The sequence below is a fragment of the Oncorhynchus mykiss genome, chromosome 9, assembly GCF_013265735.2.
Source record: "Oncorhynchus mykiss isolate Arlee chromosome 9, USDA_OmykA_1.1, whole genome shotgun sequence".
Taxonomy (NCBI): domain Eukaryota; kingdom Metazoa; phylum Chordata; class Actinopteri; order Salmoniformes; family Salmonidae; genus Oncorhynchus; species Oncorhynchus mykiss.
Window position 1 is genome coordinate 34,051,537 of NC_048573.1, and position 24,377 is coordinate 34,075,913.

General features: G+C 42.4%; 2 protein-coding genes across 4 annotated transcripts in view; both read left to right on the forward strand.

Annotated features, from left to right (window-relative positions):
• The first annotated feature begins 759 nt into the window (after positions 1 to 759).
• On the forward strand, positions 760 to 6,034 carry rl32 (60S ribosomal protein L32). 2 transcript variants are annotated; one of them, XM_021614371.2, is made up of 4 exons: positions 760 to 819; positions 1,522 to 1,623; positions 1,834 to 2,015; positions 5,865 to 6,034. In XM_021614371.2, the coding sequence occupies exons 2-4, from the start codon at positions 1,528 to 1,530 to the stop codon at positions 5,992 to 5,994; spliced, it is 408 nt and encodes a 135-aa protein (XP_021470046.1). In that variant the 5' UTR covers positions 760 to 819; positions 1,522 to 1,527; the 3' UTR covers positions 5,995 to 6,034. The 2 variants fall into 2 exon arrangements, with proteins under 2 accessions (XP_021470046.1, NP_001154108.1); NM_001160636.2 differs by having other exon boundaries at positions 775 to 823.
• Positions 6,035 to 6,532: 498 nt separating this feature from the next.
• Positions 6,533 to 24,377, forward strand: part of LOC110531951 (glutamate receptor-interacting protein 2) — a 70,803-nt gene continuing 52,958 nt past the window's right edge. The window contains exons 1-6 of one of the 2 annotated variants that reach the window (XM_021615495.2): positions 6,533 to 8,385; positions 16,472 to 16,552; positions 18,439 to 18,574; positions 22,661 to 22,806; positions 23,451 to 23,537; positions 23,629 to 23,704. In XM_021615495.2, coding sequence (XP_021471170.1) covers positions 8,256 to 8,385; positions 16,472 to 16,552; positions 18,439 to 18,574; positions 22,661 to 22,806; positions 23,451 to 23,537; positions 23,629 to 23,704 — 656 coding nt within the window. In that variant the 5' untranslated portion in view covers positions 6,533 to 8,255. Of the gene's footprint in view, positions 8,386 to 12,845; positions 13,517 to 16,471; positions 16,553 to 18,438; positions 18,575 to 22,660; positions 22,807 to 23,450; positions 23,538 to 23,628; positions 23,705 to 24,377 lie in introns of those variants that run through there. The other variant, XM_021615497.2, reaches the window with a different exon arrangement.

Consider the following 24,377-nt stretch of genomic DNA (forward strand, 5'->3'; position numbering starts at 1 on the left):
AGGGATGGATCAGAAGTCTCAGAAAATTGAGGTTGTGGTGGCAGCAGCAGAGAGGTATTTGGGTGTGCGAGACTTGACATCCGAAGAGTTACAGGGTGTGTTAAGTGGTGATGTCTCATTCTTTAAGGATGATGGCATGAGGTAGGAATAAATACATTTAATTAGTGGAATAGGGAGGGGTTCATTTTAATGTATATCATTTTGAAATTAGTGAGAGTAGTGTTAGATGGTAGGGTATTTATTTAGTGCATGTTTGTTTGTTTTTCAAGCTAAGTGTAAGGGAGTTGTACTCCAGTCTAGTAGGTGGCGGTAATGCAACAAATTGGATGCCAACCACAGTTAAACCTCATAGAAGAAGAAGCACGTCAAGCGTCAGCCATCTTCTCCAGCCCATCATTCATTTCCAATGAAAGCTGCGTTTGCCTTGCAGGCAGTTGCATTGCGTTCGGTGTGGTGCATACGTTGGATTTATCATATGTATGTGTCAAACTGTACGCATTGAACTTTTGTTGCATACATATCCAGATGATGATGATGCTTACTATTTTGCGCAAAAACACTGTCGGTGTGTTCGAAGCTGTCAATATATCATCAATACGTCCACTCCTATTTATAGAGTTTATCTCGTGATCGCACAAAAAACTTTTGTTGCCATGAGCTCACAATGAGTCATTTTGAGTGAGATTTGGTATAAGTAGTGCCAAGACGAGCTACTACTTCCAGTTCTCTCATTTAATACATTACCCATATCACCTTGCGGTCCTTAACGGAAGTCCTTTCCTTTCGGCCGTTGCTGACTCCCTTCCTAAAATTACACAGGCGGGTGAGTTTATCAAAATCTATGTCCATCTACTGGTTTAGTAGACAAAATAAATAATGTTGACATAAATAATCACCGGCGCAAATTCAACATTCAGAAGCCATCGAATAGTATAAAACACTGCACATTTTTAAATGGTTTTAAATTTTTTCATGGTTTCGATCGGCCTGCATTCCATGTGGCTAGCTAGCCTTCCTAATATTAGAACTGGCTAGTGACTAGCGATGTCTCTACAGTGTGGCCGAGACGTGTTCTTTCTATAAACCACGCTTTAATTTAGCATGGGTTTTAGGATCACCCTGGATATCATATGCCTGTTAACTACTTTGACAATTACCAGACTAACAACGCAGCCAGCCCTCAAACAATGTTGGTTGCTGTAGCTAGAACACACTTGCTACTTAAATGCGATTGACTGTTCCCATTTGTAAAGGTAGAGTCGAGGTGTCTGTTGACTAAAGTTAACCGTCAGCTACCTGTAGTTTGCTATTGCGATAAAGGGATAATCTTAATGACATGCACCGTGTTAGCTGGCTTGTTTTCTAATGAGAGTTGTTGGCTTTTAGTTACTAGTCATGTAACTGTGACTAACGTTTCACAACCACTGATTCTGGGTGATTAGATATGCAATGATTGTTTTTTGGCAGTTGTGAAACACTGCCCAAAATTAAGTTAACAAATAACATTTTACCCCATTACAGGTCACCATGGCAGCCCTCCGACCTCTTACCAAGCCGAAGATCGTCAAGAAGAGGGTTAAGAAGTTCATTCGCCATCAGTCTGACAGATATGTCAAGGTCACGGTAAGAGCATTTGCTACACGCATAACTTTAAAGATGATAGATCTTCCTTTAGGAATGTACAGTTCTGTAATTTGTGGAGCGAGCAATGCTTTTCAGACATTACACATGCAGAGAGGCAAAGGACATTGATCTCCCTCGAGCAAAGTAGTTGGAAGGAACATTGATTATAACTGCTTTAGTAAGTAACATATTTTTCTATGCCCCCTCCAGAAAAGCTGGCGTAAGCCCAGGGGTATTGACAACAGAGTCCGCAGGCGGTTTAAGGGCCAGATGCTGATGCCCAACATCGGTTATGGTAGCAACAAGAAGACTAAGCACATGCTGCCCTCTGGCTTCAGGAAGTTCCTGGTGCACAACATCAAGGAGCTGGAGGTCCTCATGATGAGCAACAAGTACGTTTTGTTGGGTGCACTGTATTCTTCCCCGTGGGTCCATTTGGCTTGTTTACTCAAACAAGTATCATTAGATATGCAATAATATATGCTTTAATACAGTTATCCTGGCGTTCTTTCTAAAGGTACTAAATACAAAATGTGTAGGACAAGTTGTTTAAAGTTTTTAAACATCCTAGAAAATGTTTTGACACAAGCTGTCTCCAATCAATCTGTAGTTGTGTGTGTGTTTTGGGGGGGGGGGGGGGGGGGGGGGTCACCTAAGCCAGGGGAGGCGTAGCTCTACGAATCTTAATAGCGCAAAGCCTATTTGACAGGAAATACTATTTGTAGATATCCAGTGGACTCAGAAGTTGTATCTAAAAATGCGGACCTGTCAACCTGCACGTATTTTGCGTACCATGCTTGAGTACCCTAGTATGAAAAACTACCCTAAAAATGCAAAACAAAATAGGCTTCTAGTTGGCACATTGTGTTTTTTGACTCAACCATATTACGTGGTAGCTGAGGCAGTCAGAGGACTTGGTCGAGGAGGACCACATTTCTAGCTCTGTCCCTGTAGTCGTACTACCAAAGATGGTTGATAAATGAAGAGTTGTCTGGCTGTTGACTATTGGAAAAACGTTGTCAGTACCTGTCTTAAGGGGTTTGCTCTCCCATAGACACCAATGCGATAGCAGCTGGGTCTGGTCTACTTAGTTAAATTACTTTAATTGTACTAGAAAAAACAGCTAGTGGGTTGTCTTGCTTCCTTTTCTGTCTCTGGTACAATTTTCTCCTCCCTTGAGCTGGATGGCAGCTCCACTTTGTCAGTTGATGCCACTGATGTGAGGAAAAAGGGTAGGGAAAAGTCGAGAACGAACTGTTTGGCAAATATATTTTACAAAATTGTATGTTTGTCAAGTGAACAATCACTATTTTGTAGTCAACTAAGGCTTCATTACAACGATGGTAGTTTGCTACAGCGTTTAGTCAACTAAGTGAACACTTGTCTGCACATGCGTTTATCTCAACAGTAGTATGCGCGCATGCATTGACAAGCAATGAAACGTAGGATGGAAACAGACTCGATGTCCCGATGATACTGTCCTTCACAGAAAGTTCCGGTAGACCGTTAAAGATTAGTAAGGCTATGTTAAAAATGTCTTCATCTTTCCTCTTGAAATAGATCTATGCCAACAGTAGGCTTCTAAGTATGTGTCAGTTTACCAATAACAATCAATGGTAGCCCAGTAGACAAGACTAACCTGATAGATTAGGTTGTGGATGGAGATCTGAAAAAGCTCATAAAGGCCTAGTTCAGTTGTTTCATATTCCAAATAGCCTACAGTAAGGTAGACCAGGGTTTCCCCAACTACTGGAGCCCCCCAGGTTGGGTAGGGGGTAGGCCAGGAGGTGTCAAGTCAACTTCCCCCTCAGGAAGTTGGAGCATTTTTTGCCCTAGCACTACAAAGCTGATTCAAATAACCAAAGCTTGATTATTAGTTGGTTATTTGAATCCGCTGTGCAGTGCTAGGGCAACATTTCTCCAACTTCCTGAGGGGGAAGTTGACTGACACTCTCCGGACCTCCCCCTCCCCAACTTTAGGCCTTGATCAGCAACAAATTGTTCGAAAATCCTAGGGCGTGCCCTAATTTGGTAAATTTTAAACTTTTTTCTAGTTAGCTACTGAAGAGCAGCCAATTACCATATACCCATGAACAATCTATAGCCTACCATTCCTACTGAGGCAGTCTTCTGCCAATTTATGTAATAGGCTATAAAAGGTCAATTTGCGTATGATATGAGCAATGTGGGTGTCGCACGCGCACATCGTTGGGTCCACTTCAGGGCTTTACAGTGCGACCATTCTACTTGTGTATGCGGTTAAAGACTTTGCTGTGCGGCCTGGAATTTTCATTTAGGAGCACCAGTGTGCCTAGAAAGATGAAAGATCCGCTATGCAATAATCGCTCCGCCATTTCCTGGTTACTAAAATTCTAATAGTTCGCCTAATTTCAGTTTGTGACAAAACATGCAAGTATAGTGTAGAGAATCATTTAACCATCTAAAGTGCTGTTTGGAGCTGGTGTGCAAAAGTAAAAGCCGCAAAAACGAAACTTACTCGCGGGAAGCATAAATATAGCGCACATAGAACTGCTTCTTAGGCTTGCTTTCAATGAGAAAGAAATGTGAGTTTAAGATCTGTCCATGTAAATTTTATCCGGTCGCCCAAAAATAGATATTGCAACTTAAAGGATTCTAGCTTTATAAAATGTTCATTGTGCTCAATTTCTTTCTGTGCGCCTTCATCTTTCAACTTGGGGGCACACATGCTCCATGTAAAATATTGTCAGCGTAGAGACCTGCATGGGTCAGGGGCACTGCCTCCGCACTGAAGTGATACTCCCCAGAAAATGTCAAGGTTGGAAGGTCGGAAAATGGGTCAATTAGGGGCAGTTTAAGGGGAGCGTCAATAAATCCAATCATGGAAGTGTGCTGTATCGAACTCTGAGTGTTCCCCCAACCGGCAGTCGAACCCTGGTCCAGCAACTGTCAAGCCAACACCTTAACCGTTACGCCTGTCTCCCCACCACGCATTCACACACAACCAGACATTGATTGGAGACGGCTTGACAAATGTCTGAAATAATGCAGAGAAAAACTAAGCTAGCAAGCTTGGTATTTAAAAAAATAAATTGCATATGAAATTTAAAGACTACAATTTAAAGACTGTTCTATACTCGAAGGAGAGAAACATACCTACACTGTTTTACTATTAATAGCAATGCTGCTATTTTAAATTTCGTAAAGCAGCTTGTGTTACTTAACCAGGCAAATGGTAGCTAACTAGATGGCTGGTGGTGATTGGTTAGTTACAGGGAAAGCAAGAGAGTGGCCTGCGAGATGTGTATAATCAGCAGAGCTGGTCTGCCTGTGCCCACAGTCATCACTTGCTCCACCACAGCTCAACAGCTCATGTAGGCTGTGTGCCAGGTGTGGCGCGTCTTTCCCACTGCTCAACAGCTCATGTAGGCTGTGTGCCAGGTGTGGCGCGTCTTTCCCACTGCTCAACAGCTCATGTAGGCTGTGTGCCAGGTGGGGTGCGTCTTTCCCACTGCTCAACAGCTCATGTAGGCTGTGTGCCAGGTGTGGCGCGTCTTTCCCAGTGCTCAACAGCTCATGTAGGCTGTGTGCCAGGTGTGGCGCGTCTTTCCCACTGCTCAACAGCTCATGTAGGCTGTGTGCCAGGTGTGGCGCGTCTTTCCCACTGCTCAACAGCTCATGTAGGCTGTGTGCCAGGTGTGGCGCGTCTTTCCCACTGCTCAACAGCTCATGTAGGCTGTGTGCCAGGTGTGGCGCGTCTTTCCCACAGCTCAACAGCTCATGTAGGCTGTGTGCCAGGTGTGGTGCGTCTTTCCCACTGCTCAACAGCTCATGTAGGCTGTGTGCCAGGTGTGGCTCGTCTTTCCCACTGCGCAACAGCTCATGTAGGCTGTGTGCCAGGTGTGGCGCGTCTTTCCCACTGCTCATAGCTCATGTAGGCTGTGTGCCAGGTGTGGCACGTCTTTCCCACTGCTCATAGCTCATGTAGGCTGTGTGCCAAGTGTGGCGCGTCTTTCCCACTGCTGAACAGAACTGCGCATCTGTGCTGCTAATATTATTTGTGCTTATCGCTCTTAATCTTTCCAAAAACTCATGTTTACTCCATTTAGTAGTCAGATTTTGGCCACAGAGAGCATTTCGTATTGTTTTAGTCAACTGAAATGAAAAATAATTTGCCTATTTGGTCAGTGATAGTCTGGTTAATTGCCACTGAAGAATAGGCGTTTGACAAATAATTTATCCTGCTCTTACCTTCTCCGTAGGACCCATGCTGCAGAGATTGCCCACAACGTGTCTTCCAAGAACAGGAAGCTGATTGTGGAGAGAGCAGCCCAGCTGGCCATCAAGATCACCAACCCCAATGCCAGACTCCGCAGCGAGGAGAACGAGTGATCCAGCCATTATTTCCCAATAAAACACATGTTTAAATGTGTATGTTCTCCTGGCAAATTATTTTTTCTGGTCTAACACTTTGCTATAGCTAGACTGTTCAAATTCTCTACCCGTTTCCCTATATTCCTGACACCAATCCTCCCTTTAAAGTGGAGAGTAAACACGTGGGCGAAGGGTTGAGAATTGGTCTGGTTCAGCATATGACTGGTCTAGATGGTTCTGAGATTTCTTTGAGAACCATTGAAAGTGTCAAGTTCTGAGTGCGCCTTTGTGAGAAGGGTTATGAAATACATCAAGTTAACTTCTTTTCAGACCAAATCCTGTATATACTCCTACCTGTTAGACAGTCCTATAGAGCGGAGAGGGTTGTAGCTGGAAGAGAGAAAAAAAGATTTAGAATATTTCAATACCACAAGCTAGGCTTCTATCTCATTTGTGACAGATTTTCATGTGAATATTCTACAATCACCGTAAATTCAATATGCTGATTGTGTTTCCATCAAATTGACTTGTTGAGGATGAAAGTCTGCGTGATGCCATAGTGCACATAAAAATGATGTGTTTTCAACTCTGATGGTTTTGTCAGAAATGTTGCGTTATATAGCGCATGTTTCTTCTCTGATCTTGCCACATGTGCTCGCAGATACGGTGCAGATATAGCCTGCCTACGAGATGACATTATGGACAAAACAGTAGCCACGCATTATTGGGAAGGAGCATTTAAGTTCATCACCTTGCACTTTCACCAAACCGATGAAGTTCCTGATATATTTCATCTGTAGCCTAATAAAATACATGCTTTCCCAAGTCATTGTGGGGGGGACCACATGTCAAGTTTGGTACAATGTGACAGTTATTATATCAGTATTTCCACTGCCATGTCTCCCATAGTTTATTGACATTTGGCAAGTTCATGACAAATTAGCTTTTTCAATCAGGCCTGTCCTGACTATTTTTATCCGTCATGTATTTTATGCGCATTAAGATTAGATGGAAACCTGGTTACTGGAGACATGTGATCTGTGTGCAACACAAGGGAAGTTTTAGACCTGTGTGACGTGTCTCGACTGAAAATATGGGATAGCACTGACTACTATTCCCAAGTGCATCAGTGTTTGTTGTGCTAACAGCCTTGTGGCACTTCAGCCGGATGTGCAGTCATCCTTGCCAACACCCTGTAGTGATCCTTAGCCCCATACTGACAATTTAGGATTTAGTAAAGCAATGGAAACTTGTATGAAAGATGTTTTCAACTTCCTATTCATATGCTCTCAACAGGGATTTATGAGGCTCGAAGTAGTTGAATCCCCTTTGGGATCTTTGAAGATCTTGAAGGAACTTCATAAAAATAATAAGATATGTCTGGGACATTAATCCGACGACTACACGATTATCATGAGTACAATACGAGACTGATAACCAGATGCTTTCAAATCAAGATATATCTTGATTTAATTTGCAAATATGTTGTAATTTAACACTACTTAGTTTTGTGGATTATTCAAAAATATTGATGAAACCAAAGCGGTTTGCTTTCTTCCACACATGACTTTCATTTCTTCTCTGCTTATGACAGTTGGGCCTCCATAAATTAAAGTAATTTAATGTAGACAACCGCATATATATTTTGTTGGAATTACAGAAATGAACATGTCCTTTTCAATCATGCACATTCATGCTGCAATTCTGAAATGCTATATTTTGGCATGAATAAATAGCCAGTGTCTACCGCCAGCCACCTGGGGTGAAAGTTTCCATTGCGTTCTGGCAGGCAGTGCCATCTCTGCAGCATTTAGCTCCTATCCATCTGTTCATGTAAAATACTGTGTCAGTGATGAAAATCACAAACAATATAACATGCATTACATTTACATAACCTTACCTGAAATGAATAACAGTGGACAGCATCTTCATGTTTTTGTTTGCATGCCATTTTAATTTCACATTTTGTGGGTGTGTGTGTGAGAGAAGCAGACACTGATGGGTTTATAAATATGCATAGATTTACGAATATGTATATCTGATTTTTCGTAGGTTTAGTTTTTTAGTTTTTTTTTCTATTCTCCATCTCATTTGTAGGCTTATTCAGACACACCTGAGGATGTTGGGACTCCTCCAGTTAGGGTTGTGAAGAGACCGCAGGACGGAGCTAGAGGAAAGCGTTTGGAGGAAAGTGATCGAAAGGAGAAAGCGAGAATGTTTTTACTTTCGGTGACTAGAGAGTGAATGTGGCAGACAGAATAATATGTGGAAAGGGACGCATGGGCAACCCAAAGCACATCACCCTGGCCTTCTCTCAGACCGAGTCCATGAGGAAAGGAGGAGGAAAGAGGAGGATGTTCTCCTTTTCACTCCGTTGTCGGCTCGGCATCATCAGAGGGAGGACCAAAGGTACTGCTTACGCAACAATGTTTATGAATACTTATGATGGCAGAGCCCACATGATTTATTTTTGTTCATTAAAGCCAAACGGACGAGTTGATTGGGTTTTTACACTGCTACTGTATTGTATATACTGTTGCAGGCTCCAGCCTGAGTTGTGTGGGAGCTGAAGTGCCTTATTTCTTAGTTGAGACCGTTTAAAATAAGAAACTATACCTAGAATTTATCTTGTCTATTTTGTTTTGTCAAAATCAATACGATAACTTAGCTTAAACGTGGGATGAGTCATTTAATGGAGTCATATTTTACCTTTAGTTTACGTCTGAGCTACCTTGCAGGTGAACATCGTACTATGATTATGAATTATGACTGTGTCATGTTCACCACCTCTGAGCCTGTCTTGTAGCCTAAGTCATTTTGTGATCGGTGTGCTGACTCAAGTTTCTGTCATCCCTGCTGCATTCATTTCGTAAATGTATTCGCAACTAGAGCTGATAGCCATACATTGGCAGTATGATCAGCTGCATGTTAGAAAGTGTGCCCAGCTACCTTTTGGTTGGAGAATAGCTCATAGCTTTTACTGTACTTTCAACATACAGTGCCTTGCGAAAGTATTCGGCCCCCTTGAACTTTGCGACCTTTTGCCACATTTCAGGCTTCAAACATAAAGATATAAAACTGTATTTTTTTGTGAAGAATCAACAACAAGTGGGACACAATCATGAAGTGGAACGACATTTATTGGATATTTCAAACTTTTTTAACAAATCAAAAACTGAAAAATTGGGCGTGCAAAATTATTCAGCCCCTTTACTTTCAGTGCAGCAAACTCTCTCCAGAAGTTCAGTGAGGATCTCTGAATGATCCAATGTTGACCTAAATGACTAATGATGATAAATACAATCCACCTGTGTGTAATCAAGTCTCCGTATAAATGCACCTGCACTGTGATAGTCTCAGAGGTCCGTTAAAAGCGCAGAGAGCATCATGAAGAACAAGGAACACACCAGGCAGGTCCGAGATACTGTTGTGAATAAGTTAAAAGCCGGATTTGGATACAAAAAGATTTCCCAAGCTTTAAACATCCCAAGGAGCACTGTGCAAGCGATAATATTGAAGTGGAAGGAGTATCAGACCACTGCAAATCTACCAAGACCTGGCCGTCCCTCTAAACTTTCAGCTCATACAAGGAGAAGACTGATCAGAGATGCAGCCAAGAGGCCCATGATCACTCTGGATGAACTGCAGAGATCTACAGCTGAGGTGGGAGACTCTGTCCATAGGACAACAATCAGTCGTATATTGCACAAATGTGGCCTTTATGGAAGAGTGGCAAGAAGAAAGCCATTTCTTAAAGATATCCATAAAAAGTGTCGGTTAACGTTTGCCACAAGCCACCTGGGAGACACACCAAACATGTGGAAGAAGGTGCTCTGGTCAGATGAAACCAAAATTGAACTTTTTGGCAACAATGCAAAACGTTATGTTTGGCGTAAAAGCAACACAGCTGAACACACCATCCCCACTGTCAAACATGGTGGTGGCAGCATCATGGTTTGGGTCTGCTTTTCTTCAGCAGGGACAGGGAAGATGGTTAAAATTGATGGGAAGATGGATGGAGCCAAATACAGGACCATTCTGGAAGAAAACCTGATGGAGTCTGCAAAAGACCTGAGACTGGGACGGAGATTTGTCTTCCAACAAGACAATGATCCAAAACATAAAGCAAAATCTACAATGGAATGGTTCAAAAATAAACATATCCAGGTGTTAGAATGGCCAAGTCAAAGTCCAGACCTGAATCCAATCGAGAATCTGTGGAAAGAACTGAAAACTGCTGTTCGCAAATGCTCTCCATCCAACCTCACTGAGCTCGAGCTGTTTTGCAAGGAGGAATGGGAAACAATATCAGTCTCTCGATGTGCAAAACTGATAGAGACATACCCCAAGCGACTTACAGCTGTAATCGCAGCAAAAGGTGGCGCTACAAAGTATTAACTTAAGGGGGCTGAATAATTTTGCACGCCCAATTTTTCAGTTTTTGATTTGTTAAAAACGTTTGAAATATCCAATAAATGTTGTTCCACTTCATGATTGTGTCCCACTTGTTGTTGATTCTTCACAAAAAAATACAGTTTTATATCTTTATGTTTGAAGCCTGAAATGTGGCAAAAGGTCGCAAAGTTCAAGGGGGCCGAATACTTTCGCAAGGCACTATATGTGAGAGCTTATTCTTTTAGAGGTAAGTGAACATGTCATGTCTTATTTAACATATATTACAATGGTCTTATTTAACATATATTACAATGGTCTTATTTAACATATATTACAATGGTCTTATTTAACATATATTACAATGGTCTTTTAGAGCGATCACTAATTGGAAGTGTAAGACAATAGCACTGTTTAAATGTATATAAAACAATCTGTTGAATCTAGAATCGATTGCATATTGCTTTCCAGCAGAATGTGTGTAATTGATTCTCTAGTCTAAACGCAGCATTTATTCTACTTCACAGAACTACACTGAGTGGGTGTGCTTCTACTACTCTACATAATTGGGTGGTAGGTAGCCTAGTGGTTAGAGCGTTGGACTAGTAACCGAAAGGTTGCAAGATCGAATCCCTGAGCTGACAAGGTACAAATCAGTCGTTCTGCCCCTGAACAAGGCAGTTACATACTGTTCCTAGGCTGTCATTGAAAATAAGAATTTGTTCTTAACTGAGGTAAAATATATAAATAATTACCCTAATTGTGTGGCCTAGTATGTTCTGTTTCCCTGGGTTTTTATAAGACCAACAAACAGCTCCGTGTCTTCTGTTCCTCTTTATTCTGTAAGAAATTAATTTGTTTCGCTCTGAAACACCTGAGTAAATGGGGTATTAAGGACGAAACTCTGAGGAAATTGTCTATACCAAAGAGTATTGGGTCCACTGGAAAGAGACTACTAATTAGGAGACATGCTACATTGGCGAGAAATACTTCTACAGTGGAGAGAACGCTTTGTTTGTAGTTGTTTGAGGTGTCTCTGGTCAGGGAAATGCTACATAGACTCAATAAATCTATGCATTGGGATCAAGGATGTATTTGTACACAGTTTACTAGCTTTTATTTGTACTTGAGCTCATCCTCACATCTGTGTGGACTTTGAAGCTATTGTGTGGGTCTATCTAGTTCATATTTGTGTCTGTTTAGAGCTTTAGTGTATCCTTTGATGTCATTTCCCTACTCTCAGACCTGACTATGACAGAAGTTCCTTTGGGTGGGATTGTCAGGCCTTATAGGGGGAAAGAATGGAGGGAGGGTGAGTCAGGAAGTGGCGAGCATGTGAGGGTGACAAATGGACAGACAGGTGGGGCTCTCAGTCAGCGAGCGGTCGTTTTAACTCTTCTGTAAGTGTGTGTCTGGGCAGAAGACAGACAGTGCAGTGGCAGTGGGGGAAAGAGCCCTCTCACCCAGAGAAGGGAACATGAGATGTTCACCACAGATTGAAAGCGAGAAACCATATTGTTGTTTTGATTTATATCCATTGCAGCCATTGTCTCATATAAAGGACAGGATTCTCTGGTCAGAAGTTGAGTGAATAAGTCTCTTTTGGCTTTGTAGCGACATGCATGTACAGTTATTGGTAGGGGTGCTCAGTGGTGTAAAGTACTGAAGTAAAAATAATTTAAAGTACTACTTAAGGCATTTTTTAGGTTATCTGTACTTTGACATCTTTTACCTCTACCTTCCTAAAGAAAATATTGACTTTTTACTCCCATACATTTCCGCTGACACCAAAAAGTAAACGTTACATTTAGAATACTCAGGCATGACAGAATTATGGTCAAATTCATGCACCTATCAATGTAGCGTGTTGTCATCCCTACTGCCTCTGATCTTGCGGACTCACAAAGCACACATACTGCGTTTGTAAATTGTCTGAGAAAAAAAAACAATGAACAAAAAAGGAAATTGTGCCATCTGGTTTCTTAATATAAGGACTTTTGATGTACACTATTTACTTTTACTCAAGTATGACAATTGAGTACTTTTTTTCCACTACTGTACTTTAAGTACATTTAAAACCAGATACCTTTAGACTTTTACTCAAGTAGTATTTTACTGGGTGATTTTCACTTTTACTTGAGTCATTTTCCATTAAGACATGTTTACTTTGAATCAAGTATGACAATTGAGTACCTTTTCCACCACTGGGGATGCTCTTGTATAAGCAGATAATAATCATTGTGATGAGCCTATGGAATGAGAGGTGGAATTTAAGGCACGCGAGGGGAAAAGCTGCGAGCATTAGTTAGCCAGTGTATGTGTGTGGGTAGGATGACTATGGTGGGCACAGTAAGATGGGCACTGCTTCTGTGTCGACTAGTGTGGAAAATGTGTAACTGCTTATGGCTGCTCTTGTATGAGCTCAGTGACAATGGATGTGTGGGTAACGTTAATTGTATGCTTGACTGCACTGAGTGTGCGCGTGTGTGAGAGAAAGTGTGTGTGATGCAGGGGGTGTGACCGTGTCATGTGTGGGGAGAGTGTTTGACTGCTTCATCACACCCCTCTGGTATAGAGAGGGAGGGAGAGCAACCTTCTCCGACACACTCACTGAGGCTGTGTGTAATGGTTGCTGTGTGTGTGAGCTGGTATGTGAGCGTGAACGAGGGGTATGATTATTCCTATGGAATAGGAAGAGCAACCATGAATACCTCAAAAGGAACCTCAGAATGGTGGGAAGAAAAGGAGAGATGACTATTCCTTTGATGCTTTGATCATTTTGTTTCCCTGCTTTCAGTTTGTTGTGGGAATTACTTATTTTAGCAATATATATATATATTTTTTTTACCAAGTTTAAACAGTTGAAGGACATAGAAATAGACATCTATGGAATAGGATTTTTCATGCAATAAGTGAAGTCAAGATATGCTTCAAGTAGAACAGAGATATGAAGAGAAGAACATTGCTTTTTGTCCTGCTTGTTAGCGAGTGAGACTGGGTCACAGAGGACACCGTATTCCCAGGGGCACCTCGCTGGGTCTGCTGGCCACTACAACAGAATAGCGACTTTTCTCTCAGGTCGGATGTTTTGACAGGACTGCAGCCATGCTTTGTGGTCTGAGGAGAGAGGCGAAGAACAGCAGCATCGGTAAATCTGCCTGACACTCACTGATTGTGATGATGAATGAATGAATATCACAGCCGTCATAGGCTATCTAGTGTGCACTGTATGTCATATGGTTTGTAGTGCTACACCCTAGTATTGCAATAGTAAGGGGCTTAGGACTATCAATAGCACCTGTAACAGTATTTAGTTCTGAATGTGAAAAGTGAAGTATTTATACCTGTGATTTAATGTCTTCAGCATGGTGGTAACACACATCCCACTGGGCACACTGGTTGAATCAACATTCAATGAAATGACGTTGAACCAACCTGGAATAGATGTTGAATTGGCATCTATGCCCAGTGAGGTAGCTGGTCACATAGCTAGACTTTCTGTCATTAGAGGTTATTTAGTCAGCTGGAAATGTTACACTTTTTCCCTATATTTGTACACATTCAGATTAATTGAGATTTGTTGAATGACAGCTTTGTCAAGCACCATTTTACTCGCAGTATATCAATTAATTTGCTATTAAGGCACAGACAGTAGACCAAATGCCATTGAATTAGGGCCAGACAGTACTGAATACAAGGCTGCCGTCTGAAATTGGAGCAGATATGGCAATGCAAACTGGGTCCAGTGAAGCCCAGTTTATAAATACTGTTTTACCTCTGAAAATAGCACTGATTTCATAGCTATTGTCAGAGGCCCCCACATTTAACCTACATTCTGATTGGTTCTAAAGGGGATAGCATACGGTGCCCTGAATTAGATTCATTTAATTGACACGCCAGAAATTAATAGGGGTGACTATTTTTCTGGCACATTACTTTGCACACCACTCTAAGTAATGTTGTAGGTACTGTCCTGTTTGCAGATCTTAAGTGTATCGTTTTTGCAGTTCCGTACCTGATTCTTTAGCTACCACAGTAGATGAGTATTCCCTCTGCCAAAACAACATGCTCCTACTAGGAGGTTCGTGCCCTGCCGTACCCAGTTATGACATTGTTCAGTTCAAGGGTGCTTTTTGTTTTGGCTGCTGAATTGATTAAGCCAATTCAAGAAGTAATGTATTTGGCCCATGATTGGCCCGTCAGGGTCACTAATGATGTTTTTCTTAACTGGTACAGCTGTATGTATGGTATAGTTGCGTTCAGTCACGTGGGGCGTATGGGGTCTTTGTAACCCAGAGCAAACGTTGCCTTTTGACTACAATGATGGCTGCTTGGACTGTCAGGCCCCTCATGAGGCTATGGGACCACGCACGCTGCTGCCTGTCACAGTGTGTCTTTGGTGATTCACACTGTGTGTGTGTGTATGTGCGTGCCCGCCGTGCACTAATGCCCTAAGGTTGTTGAACAGGATATTTGTGCAAGGAAGTGTACATTATCGTTGTATGCATATTCCTGCAAGCCCTTGAGTTTTATTTTTGTACACTCTCATTATGTTTCATTTTTATATTATGTCTGCGTATTTTCCCCTGTTAAGACGTGGCTTATCAACCTCCATGATTCTATGATATGGAGACATTCCTTCTCCTCGTCTCTTTCCTTCAAATGCACTGATCTGAAAATGTAGGAAAGGTGAACGACCAGTACCAGCTAACTGTTTTCACACGTTCTTTTACATCTGTGCAAATGAAAGAAAGGTGACTAAGCTATTTTAGGCTATTGAGATACACTCCATGTTATTTTGTCTTTGGGCCAACTAGTCCTGTGCATGACAAGAATGAAAATTGAGAATTTTTCCCTTTTTGACCAAAGGCTGGGCCCATTTGAATATTGATGATGTGAATTTAGTTAAGGGTCATGTGATATTATGCACGAGGGATGATTAGTTGCAATACAAAAGTGGATGAATGGTTAATTGAGTGTAGACAACACAGGACAGAAATATCACCTACACACGTCATCATGACAATCCTGCCTAAAGCTGATGAACAGGACATCACTAGGTTAAATTTGCATTTTGTTTTTCGTTACCAAGAGTGTTACATGTAACATTGTACAGTGTATCTCAGCAAGGGAGTGGAAAGGCTGAGCTGCGTTCAATCAATAGTAAGAATAGTGCTTACGTCAGAATATTTGGAGCATACGGTGTATGAAGTCGACCTGTCAGTGCAGCAGCTGAATTAGATGGACCTCTCATAGGCCCTAGCTTTCCGCAAATGTTTTTTTTAAACAACTTTGGCTTAGCTTTTCCTTAAGTGTGTAATATGATGTTTAAGTCATTTGGTTGAAAAGTTTGTCCTCGGTGGACAGAAATGCTGACATGCCCATGCTGTATCCAGATTCAAATGGCAGGGCAGGGTCACTGCAAATCTGGGGCCAGTGCTCTGTCAGAAATGGCTTCCACTGTAAAAAAAGAGGATCCCAGAGGAACAGAGAACATTTCCTGGTTTCCTCTGTAGCAGCTGTTGTTGTTGACTGAAAATGTTTGTATTCTTCACATGCCTGAACAGTCCTTTAACCACAGCATGTTCCCTCAAGAGCATTTCCCAGCTCTAATGTATACTGTATGCATCATCTTGGTGCAGACATCATGTTTCACCGCGGGTAGAAGATGCCTGTGGACACATCAAACAATCAGCTCCTCCAAGTCTAAATCTTAACCATTAGGGTGAACAAGGCAACATTATCTTTAGATAAGTGTCTATTGGGACAAGTTCATACTACTCGCACTAAAACTAGCTTTCTTGATCTCTTTACCTATCCCACTGTTACCATGGAAACGGCAGGAAGACCTTCCGGGTCTCTGAGATTGACCCGCCAGTGTTCTTTGAGTTAGTAGGCTAAGTGCCTGATATAGGAGTTCCTTCCTGTTGTGCCTCTTTCTAATGTTCACACTCCCTCAGGCAGCTGTCAGTGTGTGGACAGGGGATGTGATGGTGTCAGATTCCCCTCTCCTCTAAGGAACAGCATGCACACATTCCTCACATACTTTAGTAATTTTCCAAACATCCAGATTATTCACCAAATGTCCCTTTCATTATTCTAGATGATGGGCCATACTCTAAGGGCAGCAAGGACTCTGGAGGGACCGACCATGCCCTTACCTCCAGGAGACGCAGTATTAAAGGTACAGTGTGATTACACCTTACTGTAACTTCGTTCCACATTCTACAGTATCTTCTGTGGTACCATGTCCACTATCTTCAGCCTTTCTCCATGATGGAAAGCTATCCACAGGAGTCGTGCTTTTCACTGGGATTGTTTGATTGCACATGTTCCATCACGTCTGCGCTACATTGGCTGATAGATGTGGTACTGCAGTGCTTAGATAATGTTGAGAAAATCCATATGTAGCCTATCGCTGGAGACTAAAGGAATCCATTCTGTCTGCAGCCAGACAGAATGGAACCAAGCACATACACTATATATACAAAAGTATGTTGACACCCCTTCAAATTAGTGGATTCAGCCATTTCAGCCACACCCATTGCTAACAGGTGTATAAAATCGAGCACACAGCCATGCATTCTCCGCACACAAACATTGGCTGTGGAAAGGCCTTACTGAAGAGCTCAGTGATTTTCAACGTGGCACCGTCATAGGATGCCACCTTTCCAACAAGTCAGTTTGTCAAATTTCTCCCCTGCTAAAGCTGCCCCGTTCAACTATAAGTGCTGTTATCGTGAAGTGGAAACATCTATGAGCAACCACGGCTCAGCCGCGAAGTGGTAGGACACACAAGCTCACAGAATGGGACCACTGAGTGCTGAGGCGCGTACCGTGGTAAATTGTCTGTCCTCGGTTGGAACACTCACTACCGAGTTCCAATCTGCTTCTGGAAACAACATCAACACTAGAGCTGTTCATCGGGAGCTTCATGAAATGGGTTTCCGTGGCCGAGCAGCCGCACACAAGCCTTAGATCTACATGCAATGCCAAGTGTCAGCTGGAGTGGTGAAAGCTTGCCTCCATTGGACTCAGTGGAGCAGTGGAAACGTATTCTCTGGAGTGATGAATAACGCTTCACCATCTGAGAACGCTACCTGTCACAATGCATAGTGCCAACTTTAAAGTTTGGTGGAGGAGGAGTAATGGTCTGGGGCTGTTTTTCATGGTTCGGGAAATCTTAACGATACATCATACAATTACATTTTAGACAATTCTGTGCTTCCAACTTTGTGGCAACAGTTTGGGGAAGGCCCTTTCCTGTTTCAGCATGAAAATCCCCTGTGCACAAAGTGTGGTCCATACAGAAATTGTATGTTGAGATCAGTGTGGGAAAACTTGACTGGCCTGCACAGAGCCCTGACCTCAACCCCATCGAACACCTTTGGGATGAATTGGAACACCGACTGTGAGCCAGGCCTAATCGCCAAACATTAGTGCCTAACTTCACTAATGCTCTTGTGGCTGAATGGAAGCAAGTCCCCGCAGCAATGTTCCAACATCTAGTGGAAAGCCTTCCCAGAAGAGGCTGGCAAAGGGGAACAACTCCATATTAATGTCCATGCTTTTGGAATGAGATGCTCGACGAGCGGGTGTCCACATACCTTTTTTCATGTAGTGTAAGCTACAACGTCTAAACGTACTACGGCTAGCTAGCCATCAGTTAGGGTCAACCCCAATTTGAACTCAATTCTGTTCAGGAAATGAATAAATTATAATTTAGGAATCTAGAAAATTGCCCTTTTGTGTCAAGATTTACATTTTTAATTCATCCACTGAATTCCACCCAATTATGTTGAATGCACTGCGTTAATATGGAGCTAACCCCATCCATGTCATCATTACCAAAGAGGAGAGGGAGGGAAAGAGACAGAGATGGAGAGATAGAAAAGGCAGCGAAAGAGTTAGTCAGAATGAGCGAGAAAGAGGCAGAATGATAGAAGCAGAATGATAGAGGCAGAGATAATCAATCCATGTTTGTAGCAGCTCAGACAAACCGTCTCAGTGTACCAGAAGGATGCTGACTCCGTGACACTGTTCCTCCTGTCTGTTTCTGTGTGTCTATAGAGGACTACTGGGGCATGACCACGTTGGACCTGATTAAAAGGGAAGGCAGCAGCCTGGGCCTCACCATCTCCGGGGGGTCCGATAAGGACGGCAAGCCCAGAGTGTCAAACCTGCGGCCAGGTGGGCTAGCTGCCAGGTGAGATCTTGGCTAGGATGACACATCTGTAACCAGGCAACCGCAGTGAGGTGTCTGTGTGTGTTACCCGCCACCCACACATGTCGTCCTAACCTAGGGATTATAGACACTGCAGTAGATCAGCTTTTTACTGGGTGATGTTTAGCCTGGAACTGATATTACACCAGGACACAGTCTATGAGAGAGTCTCCTCTGTTAATTAACAAGATAAATATGTTCCCACCTACTCACCAATCACACAAACTAAATGAAATGACCTTTTACTACAGTGAATTATTTTGTATTAAGTTTATGTAGAGAACATTTTCAGCAACTACCTGCTTTATTTAATTGCCTCTATTCGCTTGGCATTCATCATCTTTTACGCTGCTTCTACTCTCTGTTTATCATATATGCATAGTCACTTTAACTATACATTCATGTACATACTACCTCAATTGGCCCGACCAACCATCAGTGCTCCCGCACATTGGCTAACCAGGCTACCTGCATTGTGTCCTGCCACCCACCACCCCCTCTTTTACGCTACTGCAACTCTCTGTTCATCATATATGCATAGTAACCGTATCTACGTGTACATACTACCTGAATCAGCCTGACTAACCGGTGTCTGTATGCAGCCTCGCCACTGTATACAGCCTCTACTGTTAATTTTCATTGTCTTTTTAGTGTTGTTTTATTTCTTAACTTACCTATTGTTCACACAATACCTTTTTTGCACTGTTGGTAAGCATTTCACTGTAAGGTCTACTACACCTGTTGTATTTGGCGCACGTGACAAATACATTTTGATTTGATGTAATGTTTCTATTTTGGAGTGTGGATGTCACACCCTGACCTTGGAGATCCTTTTTATGTCTCTATTTTGGTTTGGTCAGGGCGTGAGTTGGGGTGGGCATTTCTATGTGTTGTGTTTCTATGATTTTCTATCTCTATGTTTTGGCCGGGTATGGTTCTCAATCAGGGACAGCTCTCTATCTTTGTCTCTGATTGGGAACCATACTTAGGTGCCTTTGTTCCCACCTGTCTTGGTGGGAAGTTGACATTCTTTATGGCACTTAACCTTAAGCTTCACGGTTTTGTTTTGTAGTGTGTATTGTTTTGTCCGGCGTCTTTTTCTTTATTAAAGAACATGTACGCTCACCACGCTGCACCTTGGTCCGCTCCTTTCAACAGCCGTAACAGTGGAGCGATGTTATTTTAGTACAGATAGTCTAATTAACATTCAGCTCATTTAATTTGTTCCCATGTCAGCCACGAGAGCAAAACCCAGTGGAAAGCACTCACGCTTCAGTGACTAAGCATCATGTGACTGCTAGCCTCTACTGACACACACACATTAAATACTTGGAATATAATATTCTTTCTGCCACCACCGAGGTGTCTCAGTGTAGAATGTGATCGGAGGACTAGACATGACAATCATAATATTGATGAACAGCTTCTCACCATTATAACCTTTACAACATTGGCCTCTTTGCTGGTGTGTAGGTCTCGTATACAGTAAACCCTGAGTGTACAATACATTAGGAACACCTGCTCTTTCCATGACAAAGGCTGACCAGGTGAATCAGCTTGAAATCTATGTTCCCTTATTGTTGTCACTTAAATCCACTTCAATCAGTGTAGATGAAGGGTTGGAGGAGGATTTTTAATAGAGACATGGTTTGTGTATGTGCGCCATTCATAAAAGTGAACGGGCAAGAAATAATATTTACAGTTTATTCGGGAGTATTCAGACATATATTGCTATGTTAGACTTTTTCTAAAATTGATACAAATTGTTTTTGCTCATCAATCTACACACAATACCCCGTAATGACAAAAACAGGTTTTTAGACATTTTTGCTAATTTCTTAAAAATAAAAACAGAAATAACTTATTTACATAAGTATTCAGACGCTTTGCTCTGAGACTCGTAATTGAACTCAGGTGCATCCTGATTCCATTGATCATCCTTGAGATGTTTTTACATCTTGGTTGGACTGCACCTGTGGTCAATTCTATTGATTGGTCATGATTTGGAAAGGCACACACCAGTCTGTATAAAGGTACCACAGTTGACAGTGCATCTCAGAGCAAAAACCATGAGGTCAAAGAAATTGTCCGTTGAGGTCAGAGACAGGATTGTGTCGAGGCAAAGATCTTGGGAAGGGTAACAAAACATGTCTGCAGCATTGAAGGTCCCCAAGAACACAGTGGCCATCATTCTTAAATGGAAGAAGTTTGGAACCACCAAGTATGTACCTAGAGCTGGCCGCCCGGCCAAACTGAGCAATCGGGGACAAAGGCCTTGGTCATGGAGGTTACCAAGAACCCGATGGTCACTCTGACAGCGCTCCAGAGTTCCTCTGTGGAGATGGGAGAACCTTCCAGAAGGACAACCATCTCTGCAGCACTCCACCAATCAGGCCTTTATGGTAGAGTGGCCAGACAGAAGCCAGTCCTTAGCAAAAGACACATGACAGCCCGCTTGGAGTATGCCAAAAGGCACCTAAAGGACAATCAGACTATGTGAAACAAGATTCTCTGGTCTGATGAAACAAAGATTGAACTCTTTGGCCTGAATGCCAAGAGTCACGTCTGGAGGAAACCCTACGGTGAAGCATGGTGGTGGCGGCATCTCTGCTGTGGGGATGTTTTTCAGCAGCAGGGACTTGGAGAATAGTCAGGACCGAGGGAAAGATTAACGAAGCAAAGTACAGAGAGATCCTTGATGAAAACCTTCTACAGAGCACTCAGGAATTCAGACTGGGGCGAAGGTTCACCTTCCAACATGACAACGACCCTAAGCACACAGCCAAGACAATGCAGGAGTGGCTTCGGGACAAGTCTCAATGTCCTCGAGTGGCCCGGACTTGAACCCGATCTAACATCTCTGGAGAGAACTGAAAATAGCTGCGCAGCGACGCTCTCCATCCAGTCTGACAGAGCTTGAGAGGATCTGCAAAGAAGAATGGGAGAAACTACCCGAAATACAGGTGTGCCAAGCTTGTACTCAAGAAGACTCAAGGCTTTAATCACTCCCAAAGGCGCTTTAGCAATGTACTGATTGAAGGGTCTGAATACTTATGTAAATGTAATATCAGTTTTTAATTTCATTTTGTGAAAATCCATTTTTGCTTTGTCATTATGGGGTAATGTGTGTAGATTGGGGATTTTTTTGTTTGTTATCCATTTTAGAATAAGGCTTTACACAAAATGTGTAAAAAATCCAGGGGTCTGAATACTTTCCGAATGCACTGTAAGTGTCCTTTGAACAGGGTATGGTAGTAGGTGCCAGGCACACCGGTTTGAGTGTATCAAGAACTACAACACTGCTGGGTTTTTCACGCTCATCAGTTTCCCGGATATATCAAGAATGGTCCACCACCCAAAGCACATCCAGCCTACCTTACACAACTGTGAGAAGCATTGGAGTCAACATGGCCTAGCATCCCTGTGGAACGCTTTTGACACCTTGTAGAGTCCATGCCCCGACGAATTGACGCTGTTCTGATGGCAAAAGAGGGTCCAACTAAATATTAGGAAGGTCTTCCTAATGTTTTTTTACACTCAGCGTATATCTATGTTGAGATGAGAACGTATGACCGTGTTTGGTTAACTGATGCGGATGTGTGTGTCCTGCATCACTGTAGCAATTGTCAGTAGCCCAGAGGTGTAGCAGAGCAGTACATCTATTTAAATAGCATCTAAATGAGCTTCATGTTGACACACAATGTCACATGAGAGACACCATGTGCAACATCTCTCTCCTTTTCTCTGTCTGACTGGAGAATGTTTAGCACTACTTCTTAGCACCCGTTCTTCTTGTCCATCGCAATAGCAACGATTTACATGAATATAGCTTGTGTTACAAATATGTTACAAAGGTGCCAAACAGTGTTCATGACAGGGCAAAGATGAAAATACGAGATGTGAGATGTTGTTTTGAGAGTATCGTTATGAGTAGGGCCAGGAGTTTTTCCAAAGCATGTGACCCAACCCAGAGTTATTCCTGGCTATAAGTGACATGGTCAGGAAAACTCCTGGCCCTACTCATCAACCAACATTTTCAATTGTTAATCCATCCTCCTGTCTGCACAGGAGTGACCAGCTGAATGTGGGAGACTACATCAAGTCAGTGAACGGCATCAACCTGTCCAAGCTCCGCCACGATGAGATCATCAGCCTGCTGAAGAACATAGGAGAGCGTGTGGTTCTGGAAGTGGATTACGAACTACCTCCTTTTGGTACGAGCACTTCTAGTGTGTAGGCCTGCCTCTGGGCTGCTGTTAGTAGTTATGTTATGTCCATGTCTTTGCATTTAAAATTACATATACGATATTGCAGATCAGGTCAACATATCTTGATTTTGTTCTTGGCTGAAAAGCCTCCAGTTCTCTCTGTTGTTGTATTCTTACCATCGGACGTTATTCCAGTACAGTACTAGCTCATCTATTTCTGGACTGTGACCCAAAAATAATAGTAATAATAAATAATTGATTATCCCATTGGAGGCTGGTTTCATTTTCAATTGGAGGACGTGCTCATTATAATGGCCAAAATGGAACGTGGGATGGGTTTTATGTCTTCGATAAATTTCAATTTATTCTAGCCATGAGCCGTCCTCCCTTCACCAACCTCCACCGGATGATCCAGTGGTGACTTATAAGGATTCAACCTCCAAAACAGCTACCCAGCAATAGGTTGTACCTCTGGCAGTGAGTGGGTTGCAGTTAACACTATCTTACAATGTTCCATTATTTTAAAGGTGGATAAAACCTTCATGCCACTGTGTTTTTGCAATGGTGATTGGGTTTGTGTCCTAAGATGGTGTTGGTCTGATTCTGTTATTGTGTCTAAACTCTGAACTTCTTTCCCTCTCTGTTTTCAGTCCAGAACACTCCCACAAGTGTTATAGCTAAGACTATAGAGGTGTGCCTATACAAGGAGGGCAACAGCTTTGGATTCGTCATGAGAGGTGGGCATCATCAAGTCTGTTAGAATGTGTATTAAAGGGTGGGAAAGGATGAAAGATTGCGCTAGAGCTGGTTTGTGTTCTGTTGTTCTAGGAGGGTTCCATGAAGACTGGCACAGGTCTCGTCCTCTGGTAGTGACCTACGTACGGCATGGGGGTCCAGCTGATCGGTAAAGACATGCAGAAGAGATAAGACTGTGTGCGTGCACACATGCTTATACCCTCATGAGTATTTCACATTAGTAAGCGCAAGGATGTTTCTATCATTTTGGGGGCTCTAAGCAAGATTTTGTTGGGGGCCTCTCACAACTCACTGGCAAACAATTTAGGGGTTCCCCTCTTGGTGGCGCAGAGAAAAAGGTGAAGCTTTACAGGGCATTTTCTGCAATTCTACACATTTAGCCATTTTAGCAGTTTTAAAACACATTTCATGTGATTCACATTTCAAATAAATAAAATATTATTTCTCAAATGCTTGGTAAACAACAGGTGTAAACTCACAGTGAAATGTTTACTTACGAGCCCTTCCCAACAGTGCAGAGAAAAGCATTATACAAACAATAACACAAGGAATTAATGCACGAGTAACAATAACTTGGCTATATACAGTTTAAGTCAGAAGTGTATGTAAACTTCTGACTTCAACTGTATATAGCTCGTAAGTAAACATTTCACTGTGAGTTTACACCTGTTGTTTACCAAGCATTTGAGAAATAATATTTTATTTATTTGAAATGTGAATCACATGAAATGTGTTTTAAAACTGCTAAAATGGCTAAATGTGTAGAATTGCAGAAAATGCCCTGTAAAGCTTCACCTTTTTCTCTGCGCCACCAAGAGGGG